The 19,601-nt window shown below is 38.3% G+C and overlaps 1 protein-coding gene across 7 annotated transcripts in view; it reads right to left on the bottom strand.

Moving 5' to 3' along the window:
- ORC3 (origin recognition complex subunit 3) overlaps window positions 1–19,601 on the bottom strand; it is a 70,027-nt gene that overhangs the window by 13,517 nt on the left and 36,909 nt on the right. For all 7 annotated transcript variants that reach the window (XM_006058076.4, XM_006058073.4, XM_025294583.3 and 4 more), the window contains 2 exons: window positions 12,229–12,345; window positions 11,307–11,386 (listed from right to left, as the gene is read on the bottom strand). In XM_006058076.4, the coding sequence (XP_006058138.3) occupies window positions 11,307–11,386; window positions 12,229–12,345 (197 nt within the window). The remainder of the gene's footprint in view (window positions 1–11,306; window positions 11,387–12,228; window positions 12,346–19,601) is intronic.

Genomic DNA, 19,601 nt, shown 5'->3' with positions numbered 1-19,601 from the left:
ACCAAGCCAACACATTAAAATCTTGATTACATTTGAGATTATTTAAAACTTCTGGCTTCCTATTGCCCAGACTATGAATCAAACTATGAAGAGAAGCGAGTTAACTCAAAGTCAGACACACCTGAATAACCTGTCATCCCCGACCTTTAGCCCTACTCAGACGGCCGAGAGACTCAGGCAAGAGCTGCATTGCCAGGCTCCAAGTAATCACAGGCACTGGCTTGCTGGCAGGGCTGAGGAAATGCTGATGGAGGTAGAACCCACACCAGCAGCCCCTAAGGACTGACTAGCTTCTCAGGCCACAGGCAGCCACACCTCTTATCCCCGGGCAGCTTACAAAACTGAATATTGAGGAGGGTAAACCTTATTATTCATCTTCAGGATGCAGGAAAAAATGGCATTGTGTCATATAATTTTGAAATCAAACTTTACTAGCCATAATTTTTAATATGACATTTGATTGGAAAGGGTGGCTCTTTCATCTCAGGTATAGAAGACTTCTAGAGATTTGGATACTTATTCCTCTTTTTATTCATAGTCAAAGACTGTTCCTATTGTTTCCAGAATAAGAAATGACCTTACACTTTCTTAAGTACTCCCAGGTTTAATAACAAATAAGACCAGAAGTAACACTGATTAGAGCTAGCAATGTGATCAATCCAATAAAATTATTAATTAAAAATTTTCAATTCAGTTATTTACATAAACTGAACCAACAAAGATACCTGCTATCATCGCTACTCTTCAACATCATTCTAGAATCTATTCTACAACGAATTAAGAAAAAAGAAGCAAGTGGTACAAATATAAGCAAGGAAGATGAAATTTATTATTTGCATATGATATGACTGTAAGGTTAGAAAGTCTAAGAAAGCTACAAAAGATTAAAGCATATAAAAGGGTGTCTGGATATAAGGTAAATACATATACATGTGTATATGTACACACACATTAATATCTTACAGGTGAAAGTGAAAGTCCCTCAGTCATGTCTGAATCTTTGCGACCTCATGGACTATACAGTCCATGGAATTCTCCAGGCCAGAATACTAGAGTGGGTAGCCATTCCCTTCTCCAGGGGATCTTTCCAACCCAGGGATCAAACCCAGGTCTCCTGCATTGTAGGCAGATTCTTTACCAGCTGAGCCACAAGGGAAGCCTAACTATGGAAAAAAAGAGCATGTTCAAAATGGCAACAAAAACTACAGAATGTTATAACAAATGTGTAAGACATAGCAAAATATTAAAATCCTGAATAGACATTTTCAGTTCTAACCTTCAATACTGTAAATAAATAAATTCATTCCAAATTAATCCACATTTCAACACGTTCTGAAACAAAATTCCAGTGGGCATATTTTAAAAGCCTAAAGAAACAGTCGAAAATTTATGTAGAAAAAAAATTCATGTTCCTAAAACTGAGGAACAATGTTTGTATACTTCAGTATGTGTAGTGGGGTTGCTAATATATCAAAAGGGATACATTACAGTGATTAAAGTCAGATGGTACTTTGTACAGAAACAGACCAACAGAATGAAATAAGGGTCCAGAAAGAGAGGTATATATGAGAATTCGGTACATGACATAGTGGTAGCACTTCAAATCAGTGGGGAAGAGATGGGGAGTATTAGAAATAACTAGCTTGAAAAAAACTGACCACTACCCTCAGCATTTTTCACAAAGAATTAAAATATGAATGTGGTGTGAGAAGTGGGGAAAGAACTATTCCATCAATCATGAAATGCTAGAAGAAAAAAGAAAGCTTTTTAAGTCTGATAACATCCAGCATCAGCAAAGGTGTGGGGAAACACTGAGACATGCTGGTGCAAGTGTACTTTAATACCATTGTGTTTATATTCTGGACTCAAAAACTCTATGTGTGTACTTTGTGAAAATAATTATACTAATGTGCAAACACAAACTCACCCTCAGTGATAACTGTAATAGACAATTATAAACAACCTAAACATATATCAAACAAGGGACTAATAAAATCAAGTGCTACACTTTCAAAACAAGGGATACTATATAGCAGTGATAAACAGTGAAGCAATGCAAGTGATGACAACTAATATTTCTAAGCACACATATATATACCAGGCATCATTTGATCTCCACAACACTGTATGATACAGATACTATTATTATTATCATGTTAAGAAATGAGAAAACAGAGGCACAGAAAACTTGGGCAACTTGTTCAGAGTCTGGTAACTGGCAAGCTGGGATCTGAACCTAGTCTGGCTTGGCATCTATGCTTTTACCAATGATATTATAGAAGCACCTTAAGTAGAATATTAGGTGCAAAACAAGTAACTGCAACGACAAAAACCAACCAGACGAATCCAAAAAACAATCCAAGCTGTGGAACACTGTATATAGTATGACTTAACATGTTTGTACCAGGAAAAATCTCAAAGTACAAAAAGCCACCAGCAAATGACTGGCTTTCAGAGATATATAACACAAGCATTAATGTCAGAAAAGTGTTATGTTCTCATTTAAATTACTTGCCACACAGTGGAAGGCAAGAACAAGAAGCAGAAGATGAAATCAGAGAGAGGGAATGGGGGGCTAAATCACGCAGGGTCACTGTATAGATTGCAGTTATACTGAGTGCAAATGGGAGTTTTGAGCAAAGGAGGGACATTATCTGGCCGTATTTCATCTCATGTCATCTCATTTCGTTTTCTGGCCACACCATGCCACCTGCGGGATCTCAGTTCCCTGACCAGGGATTGAACCCAGGCCCTGACACTGTTTAAGTACAGAATCCTAACTCCTGGACTGCCAGGAAATGTCCTTATCCGGTATATTTTAAAAGGATTATTCTGAGTTCTATTTTGAGAAAAGCCTGGAAGGGAGCATGCATTGAAGCAAGGAAGTCAGGAGGTGATGGCAATAATCCAAATGAGAGATGGCAGTGACTTGGACAGTGGTGGTACTAATGGGAAAGGTGTTAAGAAGAGGTCTGGTTCTTGAAATATTTTGAAGGCAGAATGCAAGTTTTCAGCTTTGAACAATTGGAACGATAGAAAGAATGCGGGAAGATTCTAGGTTTCAGGGGAAAATCAGGCATTCCGTTCTAAACATGCTAATTCTGAGATATATACAGATATCCAAGTGGAGATGCAAACAGGTAGATGGACCTAAGAGTCTGACACACAGGAGAAAAGTGTGGGCTTTTGATTAAGCCCTGAGGGACTGCAATGTTAGAATGTTAGGGAGAAGAGAAATCACCAAAGAGGACTGAGGGGGAGGAGCATGCACTGAAGTATGAGGAAAACCAAAAGAATCTAGGCCCTAGAAAGTCATTAATGAGGAGTGATGAACTGTGTTAGATGATAATAGGTTAACGCAAATAAAGACAGAATTGACCATGAGACTTAGAAACATGAGGGTCACTGGTGACCCTGACCAAAAGAGTGCGGAAACCAAATCAGCTACGGAGAGACTGAAGAGAAACTGGAGACAGTGTGATATGCTTCAAATTGTTGTGAATTCCATCTAGCATTTGCTTTCAAAGAAACAGAATAAAACTGAGAAGAAAATACTGTTGTCCTTACTGTATCTGTGGAGGATGGGTTCCAGAACTCCCGCAGATACAAAAATCTGAGGATGCTGGAATCCATTATATGGCACAGTATTTGCATATCTCTTATACATATCCTCCTAGATACTTTAAATTATCTCTAGATTACTTATAGAATCTAATACAATGTAAATGCTATGCACATAGTTGCAAATACAATATGAATACAAAGTAAATAGCTGCCAGTGCACAGTAAACTCACATGCATTTTCCCCCCTGCTTTTTGGAACTTTTTGGAATTTTAAAAAATATTTTCAACCTGTGGCTGCTTGAATCCATGGATGTGGAACCTGCAGATATGGAGGATGAACTGCATCAAAAAGTTTGAAAGTCAGCACACCAGACCACTTTGAAGTAGGGGTCCCCAGCCTCCAAGATCCAATGTCTGATTATCTGAGGTGTACTAATAACAGAAATAAACTGCATGATAAATACAATGTGCTTGAATCATCCTGAAACCATCCCCCTGATCCAACCCTGGATGCGTGGAAAAGTGGTCTGCCACAAAACTGACCTCTGGTGGCAAAAAAGGGTGGGGACCACCACTTTAAAGAGAAAGGAAAAATAACACATCTAAGACAGGTCTCATTAGTGCTGAAAAAGCTATTCTATCTTGAACCAACTTGATTAAGTGATTATATCACTTTTGGGTAAATGGTTCAAAAAAGGCTTGTGGTACTTAATGTGTTAAAAGTTCTATAGCTTGTTATTTTAAAAAAAAAAGTTCCCTAAACTAAGACAGAAAGAGAATCATTTAGCAATCATAAGAGCAATCACCCTGAAGAGCAATGAGTGTTCTGCTTCATCATGCAGAAAGGCAGTAATTTCCGGTTAAGTACTAATTATATAAACGTCTGATTGAGAACAGGCTAGAGGAGAAACTGGTCAATATAAACGTCTGATTGAGAACAGGCTAGAGGAGAAACTGGTCAATCCATGGCTAACGCAAAGATCTTCTGAATAATGAGTTCTCAAGTTCTAGGCAGACACTACCAGCACAGCTTTGAAAAATATTCAAATATTCTAGACTCAAACCTGGAAGTACATCAACAAAGACTAGAAGAAAGCAAAATGAAAAGGCTTGCCAAAAACATACAGAGACTGTCTTCTTCCAAGACAACACAACAAAGCAATCACATATGATGGTAACAAGTGAAATAAACCAAAATATGCCTAATTACTTCTAAGCCTTGATATTTCATATTAGAGGTCACTTCCTCCAAGAAACAGAGGGTAACTGTCCAGTCTATTAGTTCCTTAGCGCACTAGACCATACCCAACACAGGCCTTATTATCCTGTATTGTACCTGTCTATCTACTTATCCACCTTAATCTCCCTACTCAGCCAAGATTCAATGTGGGTAAGGACTAGTCATCACTGTCAACAGGTCAGTGACTCCACATATGGAGTATTAAAAACAACATTTTTTGAATGGGTAAACAAGATAGTGGCCAAGCAGTAAAAAAGAATTTCATGACCTCAGGTGAAGAATAATTTCTCTATTTTCAAATTGGCTCCTGGAGGGAGCACCCTGAAGTCATGGGGCTCATGGAGCACCATGCTCTTTGTAGCTCAGATGGTAAAAAATCTGCCTGCAATGCAGGAGACCCAGGCTTGATCCCTGGGTCAGGAAGATCCCCTGGAGAAGGGAATGGCAACCCACTCCAGTATTTTGCCTGAAGAATCCCATGCACAGAGGAGCCTGGTGGGTTACAGTCCATGGGCTCACAAAGAGTCTGACATGACTGAGCGACCAACATTTTCACTTTCAAGCTTTTTGTACTATGTCAAAATGAGTCAATTCTACCATATGGTTAGAGACACTTCAGCAAGATAAAATACGTAAATACTTTTACTGATGCAGTACAAAAGTATAACCCTGAAATCAGAAGAAGTAAAGCTTTCGAACAGTTTAATTAGCTATTTCTGATTTTTTTAAATTAATTATTTCTTAGCTACCCATTCATTTTACTAGCAGTAAAGTCGTAGTAGGCACTAAATGTTTAATAAAGAAAAACTTAAAACACAAATGCAGATCTTTTTTCTATCTGTTGAGATAAAAAAACACAGCTCACTATTAGCAGTAGAATACCTTGGTCTAGTTTTGGAACTACTTTGACTCCAACTGCCTAAAGCCATCCAGCTTCTTTTTCAGCTTCATTTCTTCCCTCAATTTTTTTGTATTCCTTTCTTATTCTCCATTATTATTTAGAAGCACATTTCTCAAAGTGTGGCCCCTGGACCACCTGTACAAATGTAAAGTGCTTCTTAAATTCTGATTTCTGCTGACCATTACACCCAAGTTTCCAGCAGTCACATTCAGAATCTTTGGGGGGAGGGTAGAATCTGTATGTTTAATGCTTCAGCTGATTCTTACATACACTAAAGCCACTCAGCATCTTTTGCTTTAAAATGAGCTTCAACAATTCAGCTGTTTGTCTGAGTTAAGCAGCAGCCCACAGAAAATTGTGCAGGGCTTGATACGATGCAAATTGAGGATTAGCAATCCCCGTTGAAATCATATTTTAGTGCTGCAGTCTCAGAGAGCTTTTGCATGGATAAATCTTGATCATGAGAAGTTAGATTATTATTATTTAGGAAGTGCCTCACAGACTGTGGAGTTCTGTCATTTTTCATAACAAGATCTTTAAATATTATCGAAGTTAATCTGCAAAGTCAAGAAACAATGCATTATTTAGATTCTAAACCTCTAGTCTGTTTGAACTAAGCTAAGGACTGATGCTGAGGCTGAAACTCCAATACTTTGGCCACCTCATGTGAAGAACTGACTCAATGGAAAAGACCCTGATGCTGGGAGGGATTGGGGGCAGGAGGAGAAGGGGCCGACAGAGGATGAGATGGCTGGATGGCATCACCGACTCTATGGACATGAGTTTGGGTGGGCTCCGGGAGTTGGTGATGGACAGGGAGGCCTGGCGTGCTGCGATTCATGGGGTCGCAAAGAGTTGGACACAACTGAGCAACTGAACTGAACTGAAAGTGATCAAATGTCAATATTATTACTTCAGTCATTTTTTTTTCTAAACTCAATGAAAGCTAGGCTGACCTGCTAATATATTACTGTTTAATTCAAAAGCCTTATTCAGAAATTAAAATAATCTCTTTCAGCCTAAAGTAAATTTCACCTATCAATCAACTTGAATTTAAAAATCTGTTTCTGTAGCAAGCTCATAAGGTTCCACTTGGGATAAGCAGACTAGACACTGTGGCTCCATTCATTACAGATGTCTGCACACTGTGCCAATATGTCCTCAAGATGGAGTGTGGGTTGAGTCCACAGGAGCTTGCTCTGCTGGCTCATTTTAAAATGTGGGGTACCCTTTCAACATGGACTTCTGGCCACAAACCCATATAAATTTCCTTTTATACCACCACTCGAATAATTGGAATAGGGCTGAAAAACTGACTGAACATGGAAGATCTGGAGTTAAATTCCAGCTCTGCCAGCCGCAGAAAAGTCACTCAATGTTTCTGGCTTTGGTTTCCTTATTGGAGAAAAACAATGTGATAACTCTAGATGAGTGATCTCAGTTGATGGCAGAGGGGCCAAGGGACAGTAAATTCTCCTCAGAAGAAGGGCCCAGTCTGAGAACCAATGCTATGGGGCTCCAATGGTACTGCTGGGGTAGGGCAGTGTGCCTCCATCCAGCTGAGCCATCAGTGGCCTAGAAGTGGAGGACTTTATGATTTATGTTAACCCTTTAAATCTTATTATTGAAGCATGATTTTTCAAATTTTAAAATCTGAAAAATTCTTGGTCTAGTGTTTGATATTTAGGTGGCTGTCTAGAAATTCTCTCCAATAGAAAGCTAAAATTTTCCTCTTAAGGTCTTTCACAGCTGACCAGAAAAAGACACTCACCTAGCTTACTGCTCAGCTAGCATAACTTTTTTTTTTTTTTTTACCACTTTCTGTTCCCAGTGTTTTAACTTAAATATATCCTTTTATAATGACACATGGTTGAGTGAAAATTAACCAACTCATATCCCGTATAGGAATGTGGTCTTCAGGCTCCAAGAGTTGACTGACAGAGGAAAGGTTATGGAAGACATGCAGAACCACTGCACTCATGTCAGATTATGACATATTATAAATGCATACTCTCCACACATCAATGTCTGTCATTTACACTTAAAAGTAACTGATAAAAAATTCTATAGGTCTTTTTCCACTTACAAATAGTTGACATTTTCAATATTCTTGTAAGTTCCTTGTAAATATCTTTTAATTGAAATATAATTGACATATAACATTAGTTACAGGTATACAACATGATTCAGTATATGTATATACTGTGAACTGATCACCACAATAAATCTGGTTAACATCTGTCATCTCACATAGTTTCTCTAAGCAACTCTCAAATACACAATACAGTATTATTAATAGTAACCATGCTGTACATTACAATCCTAGGATTCCTTTGTAACTGGAAGTTTGTACCAATTTTGACCACCCCCTACCCCTGGCAACCACCAATTTGTTCTCTGACTCTGTAAGTTCAGTGTTAAGGCAGCATTTCCTTCTTTTTATTTCTGAATAACACACACACAATCTGCCTATCCATTCAACCACTGATAGACACTTAGGTTCATTCCATGTCTTGGCTACTGTAAACAATGTTGTAGTAAACACAGTGCTGATATCTTTTTGAGTTATTGCTTTCCTCTCCTTCTTATAAACATGCAGATGTGGAAATGCTGCATCATAAAGGAGCTCTATTTTTAACTTTTTGAGGAATCTCCATTCTGTCTTCCATAGTAGCTGCACAATTTACATTCCGACCAACAGGGAAGAAGCGTTCCCTTTTCTTCACACCCTCACCAATACTTGTTGTTTCTTGTCTTTTTGATAAGTCATTCTAATGGGTGATATCTTAATTGTGGTTTTGATTTGCATTTCCTTGATGATTAGTGATGTTTAGCACTTTTGCATGTACCTGCTGGCCATCTGTATGTCCTCTTTGGAAAAATGTCTACTCATATCCTCTGCTCATTTTTTAATCAGATTTTTTTTCTATTGCATTGTATGAGTTCTCTATATATTTTAGATATTAATCCCTCATCAGATATATGATTTACAAATATTTTCTCCCATTCTGTAGGGTGCCTTTTCATCTTGTTGATGGTTCCCTATGCTGTGCAGAAGCTTTTTAGCTTAATACAGTTCCACTCCTATGTCTTTGCTTTTGGTGTCAAAGCCAAAAAACCATTGCCAAGACCAATGTCAAGGAGCTCATTACTTATGTTTTCTTCTAGTTTTATGGTTTTAACTCTGTGTTCATCTTTAATCCATTTTGAGTTGATTAGTGGTCCAGTTTTTTCAATTCCATTTGTTGATGGCTGTTCTTGCCCATTGTATATTCTTGTCTCCTTTGTCATAAATTAACTGCCCATGTAAGCATGAGTTTATTTCTGGGTTCTCTATTATGCTCCATTCCTCTGTGTGTCTGTTTTCATGCCAATATCATACTGTTTTGATTACTACAGTTTTGTAATGTACACTGAAATCAAGAAGTATGTCTCCACCTATGTTCTTCCTCAAAACTGTTTTGGTTCTTTAGGGTCTTTTGCAGTTCCACACAAATGTTAGGAATTTTGTACTTTTTAATGGTCACAAAATATTTCATCAAGTAGACCTCTGGTTATTTAAACATGTCAGTTTCCAGATAAAAGGGATTTTTCAAGAAAAATACTGCCATTCATGTACTCTTAACAAAAAGTTCAAACTGGAAATGTTACTAGACTATATTTCTAATAGTACTACAGATTTTCGTTCCAAAGAAACATTCAGTGATCATTTTTAACTTAATTTTCTCTTATGACTTCAATTATTTGAAGACAGGAGACAAGAATGTCTGGTTTCCTAAATTCAGATGTTTCCTATTTAGAATGACTAAACTGACAAGTATCCCTGATTTTTTGTCAACATCTTATCTATACAAAGGGGAAAAGAAGAATTCCAGTTTGAAAGGTGGCAGATTTCTTTCTCTCTGGTAGTTCCCAGATTCTTGCCTGTCCTTGCTCTAACTGCTGTATTTATCCTTAGTGTTTTTAATATTCCTGTTTCTGACCTCAGATTAGCAATATGATTGAAACTTTGCTTTCTTTTCACTGGTTCTGCTTGATTCAGATCCCCAAATCCCTATTTTAGACCTGAGCAAAGAAAAGTGGAAAGTATAAAAATTTTAAAGTCAGATCTGAATTAAAATCCTAGTTCCATCAACAGCTATAAGATCTCAGGCAAATTACTTAAACCCTATCTGTGCTTTAGTTTCACTGGCTGTAAAGTGTGGCTAATGGTATCTGCCACAAAGGCGCACCTGAGTATTAGACTGGAAAATGTACTGACAGTGCCTGACACAGTAAGACTTCATGATCTCTGATTAGTACTATCCAATAATGCATACCATAACTATCATTGTTCACATTTCCTTACCCTTATTTAGAATTGGCATTCTTGATCCCTGACTCTCCCTGACAAAGAAATCTATGAATTTAGAAATACCCAACTGGAAAAGGAAGGCAATTGCTAATCATGAAGGTTAAAGAGGAAACCCAGCAAGAATCAACTGGGTGCTTGAGATAAGTATGCTGACTTGAATAGAAAACAAAAGAAATCTCAGGAACATTCCAGTTGAAGTATGTAAATATACAGAAATCTCTTATTGGCATTTAAAGAAAATGAAATAAAACATAGCTTTTCAGTGGCAATCTAGTTTCCATGGGGAGTTATTTTTCCAGATAGCATAAAATTAGTTTCCTATCTTAAACTGCACCTGCTGGATAACTAACATTTGTATTATTAAGTCTCGGGACTGAAAGTGCTTTCAATGTGAATTTTCCTCCTACTGTGCCCATCTGTTCTTTTCTTGTGGACCCAGGGGAAGCCAAGGCTTAGTAAATATTCAGTTCTTGGACTTCTTTATGATATTTTCATATGAACATTTATATCCACTGAGGAAAATTATAAGACTGTGTGCAAAAACAACTCACACTTGGATTTCCTTCTTTCACTACTCAAGTGGTCATTATTTTTATGAAAGACTAACAAGTCACCATACATATAAGGCATAAAGCCAAAGAAAACAAATAATTATAACTTTAAAAGATAAATTTGTCAGGAATAAGTGATCTTTGATATCTGATAACAGCACCAAGATACCTTACTTATTCATATAATACTAGAAAAAAGTTACAGCTTAGCCAACGTTAATGTTGACAGAGTCAGCTCAGGTTGGGGAAAGCATCAAGACCACTGCCCAGCGGCAGCCACTCCTCATGTGGGTCAGCAGTGGCTGCCTTCACAGGATGCACTTCACTCGGTGATGCCGCTCCTCAACCCAACCAGGTTGGAGCCATGGGAGCGTGCTTGCTGTGACCACCTTCCCTATCATAACGGCAAGCTGGCTGAACTGAAGGGATCAATACCAAGGTTCTCCCTGTGTGGTATCAACAATTCACAAAGCAAACACTGAGTTTACTTAAAAAAATCACAAGTTTAAAAACAAGGTAAGACTAGCAAAGAAATGGATGGTTTCTATTAACTACAAACATAAAATTCAAGATATATACAAATATTAGTTACAACGTGGCTACTTATGAAACTCCTTGGCAGGCAGAGTTAGGGAAGCAGGTGTTATTTATTGGCAGGCTTAGAGTAGATAAAAAAGGAAAAAAAAAACAAACTACCTCAGCAGCTGCAAGACTGATGCATACTCCTCTGAATCCCATATGTTCTTTTCTAAACACATGCAGTACAGCTCTCTGATCTGGAAGTGAACAGCATACTTGTGAGGGACCAAAAATGATCTAAGTTTGCACATTACTAGTTTGGGAAAATCATAAATGAGGTCAAAAAAAATTTTTTTTTAAAAACAGCCATTTTCTGTAGATGACAATAGACTGGGAACATATCACATGGATTGTGCATTTACATAAAACATCATTCACATGAGAGCAAAATGAGATCCTATTGGGATTGGCTGATATCACTGGTCACTTTGCAATAAGAAAATTATTAAAATGATGATGTGATTACTAAAAAGAAGGTTTAATGGCAGAAAATAAACAAGTCATTCTTACATTTATATTTGTTCTCTAAACCTCTGAGTTAAGAATGCAAAGATTTAGGAATACAGAATTCTTCCCTTGCAGATGGTTCACAGGCTTATGTTATGACCCAAACGCCAGCAGAGCATAATTCTGCAAGAAGCAAAAGTACTACTTTCCTTTAGTTCTGGGTATAATGCAACGTTAACCATTAGGCGGTCTCAAACAGATTCCTTTTTTATTTCACTAAAGTGGAGGATCAGTTTTCTCAGTATAAGTGACCAAGTATTAAAGAGAATAAATTAAAATGACTTAGCACAAACACACTGAAGGGAAAGCACCACCGCTTGGATTCACATGGCTGTTTCTAGTTGTGGCCATCAGAACAAAAAATACTGTTTCAATTACCAGTAACATGTACAGCTGGAATGGATTTAGACTGTGCACACACGGCAAGATGTGGATCCATTGCAAATTCTGAGGCCTGAATGCTAGTAAACTCAAAGGGAAAAACCAGTAATATTCCTACATCAGAGATTCCAAATGAGTAAGTTCTGGTTACCTGTCGACCCAATGGGTATTTGGGAAGAGAAGAGGTGAACTGATGAAGACATCTCAAAACCAGGAAGTAATTTTTATGGTAAACATGCAGATTTTCTAGTAATGATTGTGTTTCCTCCTAAAAAAGTCATTACAAATATGTAAGTCAGCAATTAGTAGAATAATAAAATCTAATTTCCAGAAAACTGATGAGAGAAGATTCAGAATTACAAATTAACCTTAAGTCTGAGAATTCATCATGCACACAAAATCTAGGATAACAGTTGGATACTTTTTATTTAGTGTCAAGTATGGTGATATTTTATACATACCAAAACTAAATTAATTTTGTAACTAATTTAATTTCCTCTTGTCTAAAGCACTGCCACAAAGACTTGGCCCCTCCAAAATACAAGTGTGCAAAAGAGCACCTGCTGGACGCTTGCCCACATCAGTCACCTGGTGTATATCACAGCAAGGGATGGCCATCATCCTCTAGCTTCCGTGGCATTAGAGAGGTGAAGAGATCACCAGAGCCCCCAGTACCAATGTAATTAATGGTTACTGTGGTTCCATGATGTTTTAAGCCACACCATGCAGCATTACAGGAGCTCAGTTCCCTGACCTGGAATCAAACCCATGCCCTCTGCACTGGGAGCACAGAGTCTTAACCACTAGACTACCAGGGAAGTCCCTGTATGCTTTTCTCATAGTCCTACTAAAGTTGTGTTGAAAGGGAAGGACAGACTGTAGTAGAAACATGCAGGTGACTAGGATAAATCTTTGCTTTTTCATTGAGATTCTCCAATACTGGTTTTGTTCACTTTACCAACTAAGCGGGTGAAACTGAAAATTAGAACCCTGAAGCCAACAAGCTGTATAATTTAGAATCTAAGAAGTGTGATATGGGAGGCAGTCTTAAGAAACTTATGGGATGACCAATCTCACAAATCAGTTTCAAAAGGCTTTTCTTTGGAGGGGTGATGATTAGGAGAGTATTCTAGAACTTTATGAAATGTTTTAAAAGGGATTTTAAAATACTATACCCTATCATGCATTTTTCATACTTCAAATACTTTTATCACTTATTTCTGTAACATTTTCTTAAGAGGATTATGATCTGTGGTACCATCTTCAAATTTTTTTCTCCAATAAGAAGTCAAATTAAACAACCTTAAGTACTGAACTGTCTTTTTTCCTGCAATATTCTGCAGATACCCAATATTTCAGTGGTCAGCCATACAGAAAATAACACCTCCAGGTATCAATGTGCTGCATTTAGTCACTCAGTTGTGTCCAACTCTTTGCAACCCCAAAGACTATAGCCTGCCAGGTTCCTCTGTCCCTGGGGATTCTCCAGACAAGAATACTGGAGTGGGTTGCCATGCCCTCCACCAGGGGATCTTCCCAACCCAGGGATCAAACCCAGGTCTCCTGCATTGCAGGTGGATTCTTTATCATCTGAGCCACCAGGGAAGCCCAAGAATACCGGAGTGGGTTGCCATGCCCTCCACCAGGGGATCTTCCCAACCCAGGAATTGAACTGGGGTTTCCTGCATTGCAGAGAGATTCTTTACCAGCTGTGCTACCCAGAAAGCCCCCAGATATCAAAAAATTCAAACAAATCTAAACTATCTAATATAACAAATCTGATATATTTTCCTGAACTCTAACTCACTTAGAAATCAATTCCTTGGTCAGCAATCTGAGTCATTACCTGAAAGCATAGAGCAAATGAAAGAAAAGCTTTTAGTATCAAAGTTTTTTCCCACCAGTATTTGAGTTAGTTGTTAATTTCAAAAATCTAGGTCTTCTATCACAACAAAGGGTATTTTAACTGCCACTGTCAGAGTACACTTAATTTCTATTTTCACTGTGAGCTATAACATAGAGACTGCAGAAAGCCACTAATGGCTCACCTTGATATGTGAGTAAACAGCTTGTAAACGGGGGCAATATTCTGGAGAAAAAGGAATCTATTACTGAATAATAACTGTACTTCATGAACTACCTCTTACTTTTGCTTTGTGGACTAACTGTAAATACAAATAACTGGGTGATACAGTAGAAATGAATGACATCTTCACTAAATTTACTTGGATGTGGAAAGAAAAGAAATACTTGACACAGTATGGGCAATGTTGCACACTCCAGGAACTAGATGCCCTGGAGTAAGTGCAAGAGGAAACATACAAACATGTTTTCTCCCAAACAGTCTTAGTACCTTCACATTTTCCACTGTGCTTCACATCCCTGTGATTAGAATTCTAGCCTTTAAAAAACATTTTTTCTTCTTTTGTTTTGTTCCTATAACATGGCAGACTATTTCATCTGAGGATATGGGAGTTCTTATTGCAACACTGGAAATAAAACTGGCTACACTGGACTAATTGAGAGATCTGTTATACCTTTCTAAGGGATCTTCAACAGTAATTTTGACCATCCAAAATCTCTGACTTAATGTGCTGACTTTAGAACTTCACTCCATATAAGAAAGATTCCACTGTTATTTATACCTGTGTGCTTATCAGCTGCAACAGAAAACATCACCAATGACTAATTTAACTTTTTCATGTAACCTGTTCTCTAAGTTCTTTGTCTTACTGCGACAGCTACCTGCAAATGTGCAGGGCAACAATTCCTAAAGCACTGTATGAACACATTTTCATAAACTTCAGCCTGTAAGAGGTCCTGGTGCATGAGAAAATTTCCCTCTTAATACATTACAGCAGCATCACACCATGCTCATGCAGAAACATAGCCTGTTGAAATAGTTCTGTTTTCTATTCACTAAATTTTTCCTCCGGAATCTTTTCCATACCAGTCATAGCTGCCACGGTTTTATTTCATAACTGTGTTTGGATGGTCTTTTCAACAGAGATGCACTGCCTAGAAATATTTATTGTTTACCAAAGAAATGTTTTCTTCTGTTCTTAAAAGAAGACCTCTTGGTCTCTACTGATCTTTGAGACAGATATGGGAAAACAGTGAGCTGTAGGAAAAGCAGCAAAAACAGTCCCCTTGCTCTTCCCCAAACATGCCAGACAAGTTCCAACCTCACGTCCTCTCCACTTGTTGTGGCTCTGCTTAGAATTTTCTTCCTCTGGATTCCTGTATGGGATGCTCTATAACTTCCTCTTTACTCAAAACTCACCTTCTTGATGAGGCTCTTATTTAAAGTTTCAATTTCATTCCCTGTGCACACTGCCAGTACTCCCTTTCTCTCTTTCACTGTTTTCTTCTTAGCAATTATTACTCACAAAGATGTTTTACCTACTCACTTTGATAGCAGGTAAGCTCCACAAAGGCAGGGAGGTTTGCTTGTTTTGTTCACTCCTGTACTAGATTAATACTTGGCCCACAGTAGGCACTCAAGAAGTATTTGTTGAATGAAGTAGTACGTGAATGAACAGAGGCCAACATGCAGTCTCTCTCCTCAGTAAGAGTAACTGCTGGAAAAAAAGATCAACCACTGTTGTCTTGCTGATACGGGCCAGATTTAGTAGTTTTTCAAAAGAAGACAAAAGTCTGAATTTGTAATATAAAATTTCTCTATTTGTAAATGCTGGCTCAGATTAAAAAAATAAAACCACCATGGACCTAAAAAAATCACACTGATAGCCAGCTGTCAGTTGCCAGTCAATGTGTGCTCACTTCAGTTGCTCAGTCGTGTCCGATTCCCCATGAATTGCAGCACGCCAGGCCTCCCTGTCCATCAACAACTCCCGAAGTTTACCCAAACTCATGTCCATTGAGTCGGTGATGCCATCCAACCATCTCATCCTCTGTCATCTCCTTCTCCTTCTGCCTTCAATCTTTCCCAGCAACAGGGTCTTTTCAAACGGGTCAGCTCTTCACATCAGGTAGCCAAAGTACTGGAGTTTCAGCTTCAACAACAGTCCTTCCAATGAACACCTAAGATTGATCTCCTTTAGGATGGACTGGTTGGATCTCCTCGCAGTCCAAGAGACTCTCTCGCTTCTCCAACACCACAGTTCAAAAGCATCAATTCTTCAGCGCTCAGCTTTCTTCACAGTCCAACTCTCACATCCATACATGACCACTGGAAAAACCATAGCCTTGACTAGACAGACCTTTGTTGACAAAGTAATGTCTCTGCTTTTGAATATGTTGTCTAGGTTGGTCATAACTTTCCTTCCAAGGCGTAAGCATCTTTTAATTTCATGGCTGCAGTCACCATAAGCAGTGATTTTGGAGCCCAGAAAAATAAAGTCTGACACTGTTTCCACTGTTTCCCCATCTATTTCCCATGAAGTGATGGGACCGGATGCCATGATCTTAGTTTTCTGAATGTTGAGCTTTAAGCCAACTTTTTCACTCTCCTCTTTCACTTTCATCAAGAGGCTATTTAGTTCTTCTGTACTTTCTGCCATAAGGGTGGTGTCATCTGCATATCTGAGGTTATTGATATTTCTCCCTGCAATCTTGATTCCAGTTTGTGCTTCTTCCAGCCCAGCATTCCTCATGATGTACTCTGCATATAAGTTAAATAAGCAGGGTGACAATATACAGCCTTGACATACTCCTTTTCCTATCTGGAACCAGTCTGTTGTTCCATGCACAGTTCTAACTGTTGCTTCCTGACCTGCATACAGGTTTCTCAAGAGGCAGGTGAGGTGCTCTGGTATTCCCATCTCTTGAAGAATTTTCCACAGTTTATTGTGATCCACACAGTCAAAGGCTTTGGCATAGTCAATAAAGCAGAAATAGATGTTTTTCTGGAACTCTCTTGCTTTTTCAATGATCCAGCGGATGTCGGCAATTTGATCTCTGGTTCCTCTGCCTTTTCTAAATCCAGCTTGAACATGTGGAAGTTCGCAGTACACCATACTATTGAAGCCTGGCTTGGAGAATTTTGAGCATTACTTTACTAGCGTGTGAGATGAGTACAATTGTGCGGTAGTTTGAGCATTCTCTGGCATTGTTTTTCTTTGGGATTGGAATGAAAACTGACCTTTTCCAGTCCTGTGGCCACTGCTGAGTTTTCCAAATGTGCTGGCATATTGAGTGCTGGCAATGTGTAATACAGCCGTTTAAATATGCTATCTCCAGTCACATAAATTATGTCTGTCTGTCATTCATTCAAAAATCATTACTGTTTACTCATGTGACAAGGCCGCCCCATCATTAAGGATTAGTTACTTTTTTTTAACAGAAGCCAATGACTATGTAAAACTTAAATATATATATATATGTAAATAAAACATGATTAGTAGAATAATATGTGCCATGATACTTAGTTCTTGCATTAATTTCTCTTCTTTCCAGAGTACTTATCACTTTCGTGTCTAGAATTACATGCATGGGGTGAAGGGTGAGCTCAAGAAAACTAAACGAAAGCATGTAAAAGTGACTAAACTTAAGCAACTTATTCCTTTCAATTAATTCCCCGCTCACTGAAAGCTGGTAAAACAAACAAATTTTAGGATTAAAATGCATCAGCTGTCCAAGAACACAGCATTTTCTTATTTATCATCTTGACAGAACTAAGCATTATTTTTCTCATTAGAGAGAAATTTTAGCTGAAGATGATTCCTAGGCTTGACTTCTCACATGGCAGGTACCTAGAGAACAGCAAACCATGGCTTTCTCCTAGCTCCCTGGGTGGAAGGAATGCTAATCTTCTTGCCTCTCTCAGCCCTTTAGCCTCCATACTGCTACCCTAGCATTTATATCAGGAGTCAGACATGACTGAGCGACTTCACTTTCTTTTTTCACTTTCATGCATTGGAGAAGGAAATGGCAACCCACTCCAGTGTTCTTGCCTGGAGAATCCCAGGGATGGGGGAGCCTGGTGGGCTGCCGTCTATGGGGTCGCACAGAGTCGGACACGACTGAAGGGACTTAGCAGCAGCAGCAGCAGCAGCAGCAGCATTTATATCAGAAACACTTGAGGAAGGGTTTGGATTGAAACTGCCAATTTCTCACACATCACCCTGCTAACGCCTAGCTTGTCTGATCACATTTGGTAGTTTGTTTGGAGAGATTTTCTTTTTTCCTTCCCTTTTATTATTTTTTCAAATAGATTTTCCCCCTCCTCTTGTCTTTTAGTTCTGCATCAAAACAAAACAAAAAAACAGAAAGAAGAGGTAGGCAGAAAGGTGAAAGGCAGGTCTCCACGAACTCGTGATAAGCACACTCAATGGTCACCAGAAGTCCCTGCTCTGCCTCTAACTTGCTCTGTGACTTCAGATATTTCACTTTCTCTTGGCTCCAGTTCCTCACTTGAATTCAATAAAATAAGCATGCTGTATCAGGTTATCTTTCTAATAGTAATTATGCTACAAATTTTAAGACTTCTCTTACTTCCAGCCCTTAATGGAGTTTAAATCTACTTGGGCACATAAGCTTAGAGACATGAAATACTGACTAGTCAAAATAATAAAACTTCGGCTGTCACCTACAAGAGACTGAATTTCAGTTTTCTACATACCATGAAGTTTAATGCTTTAAGAAGATGCCACACAGCTTTAAATAAGATTTGAATAAAAATACATAAATTTATTTTCTTACACAAAGTATATGAACTTAGTCACTCATTACATAATGAGCATAATTAATTTCTTGACAAGACAGGATCAACATGTATAGCAAATCATTATTACTAATATAGAATGTGGCTGGTTTAGAGGGCACAAGATTAAAATGGACCTAATCTTAGATACCAGAGAAGGCGATGGCACCCCACTCCAGTACTCTTGCTTGGAAAATCCCATGGACGGAGGAGCCTGGTAGGCTGCAGTCCATGGGGTCGCTAAGAGTCAGATACGACTGAGTGACTTCACTTTCACTTTTCACTTTCATGCATTAGAGAAGGAAATGGCAACCCACTCCAGTATTCTTGCCTGGAGAATCCCAGGGATGGGGGAGCCTGGTGGGCTGCTGTCTATGGGGTCGCACAGAGTCGGACACGACTGAAGCAACTTAGCAGCAGCAGCAACCTTAGATACGGTGTTGGGACAGGCATAAAAACTACTAATTGGGAAAGGCTGTTAATATTCTCCTGCCACCAAAACATTTCCTCACAGAAAGCAAGATAATTTTTCACTACTTACTAAAAAAAAAATCTTTTCAGTATATCAAAACTAGTTTTTTTATTATCAGATAAAAATTATGCAAATATGATATGAGGCCAAAATCTAAACTCTCCTTAATATTTGCCTTCAAACAAAATTTCAGGCACAACAAAGAGTAAAAATTTTATCTATTATGGTGAATTTGAAAGTTCTGTTTAAGACATGTCTGACAGCTCAATTTCTCATGAAATAGGGTTTCATAAATTAAAGATTAAAGTTAAAAAAATAAAGAAAGCTTGATTACTAAAGCAAAACTTTGGGACAAAACACTGTAAAAATATATCCAGTCACTGTTCCT

This window comes from Bubalus bubalis, chromosome 10 (assembly GCF_019923935.1).
Source record: "Bubalus bubalis isolate 160015118507 breed Murrah chromosome 10, NDDB_SH_1, whole genome shotgun sequence".
Taxonomy (NCBI): domain Eukaryota; kingdom Metazoa; phylum Chordata; class Mammalia; order Artiodactyla; family Bovidae; genus Bubalus; species Bubalus bubalis.
The sequence above is the reverse complement of the archived record's forward strand: the minus strand, read 5'-3'. Positions and strand labels throughout refer to the sequence as shown.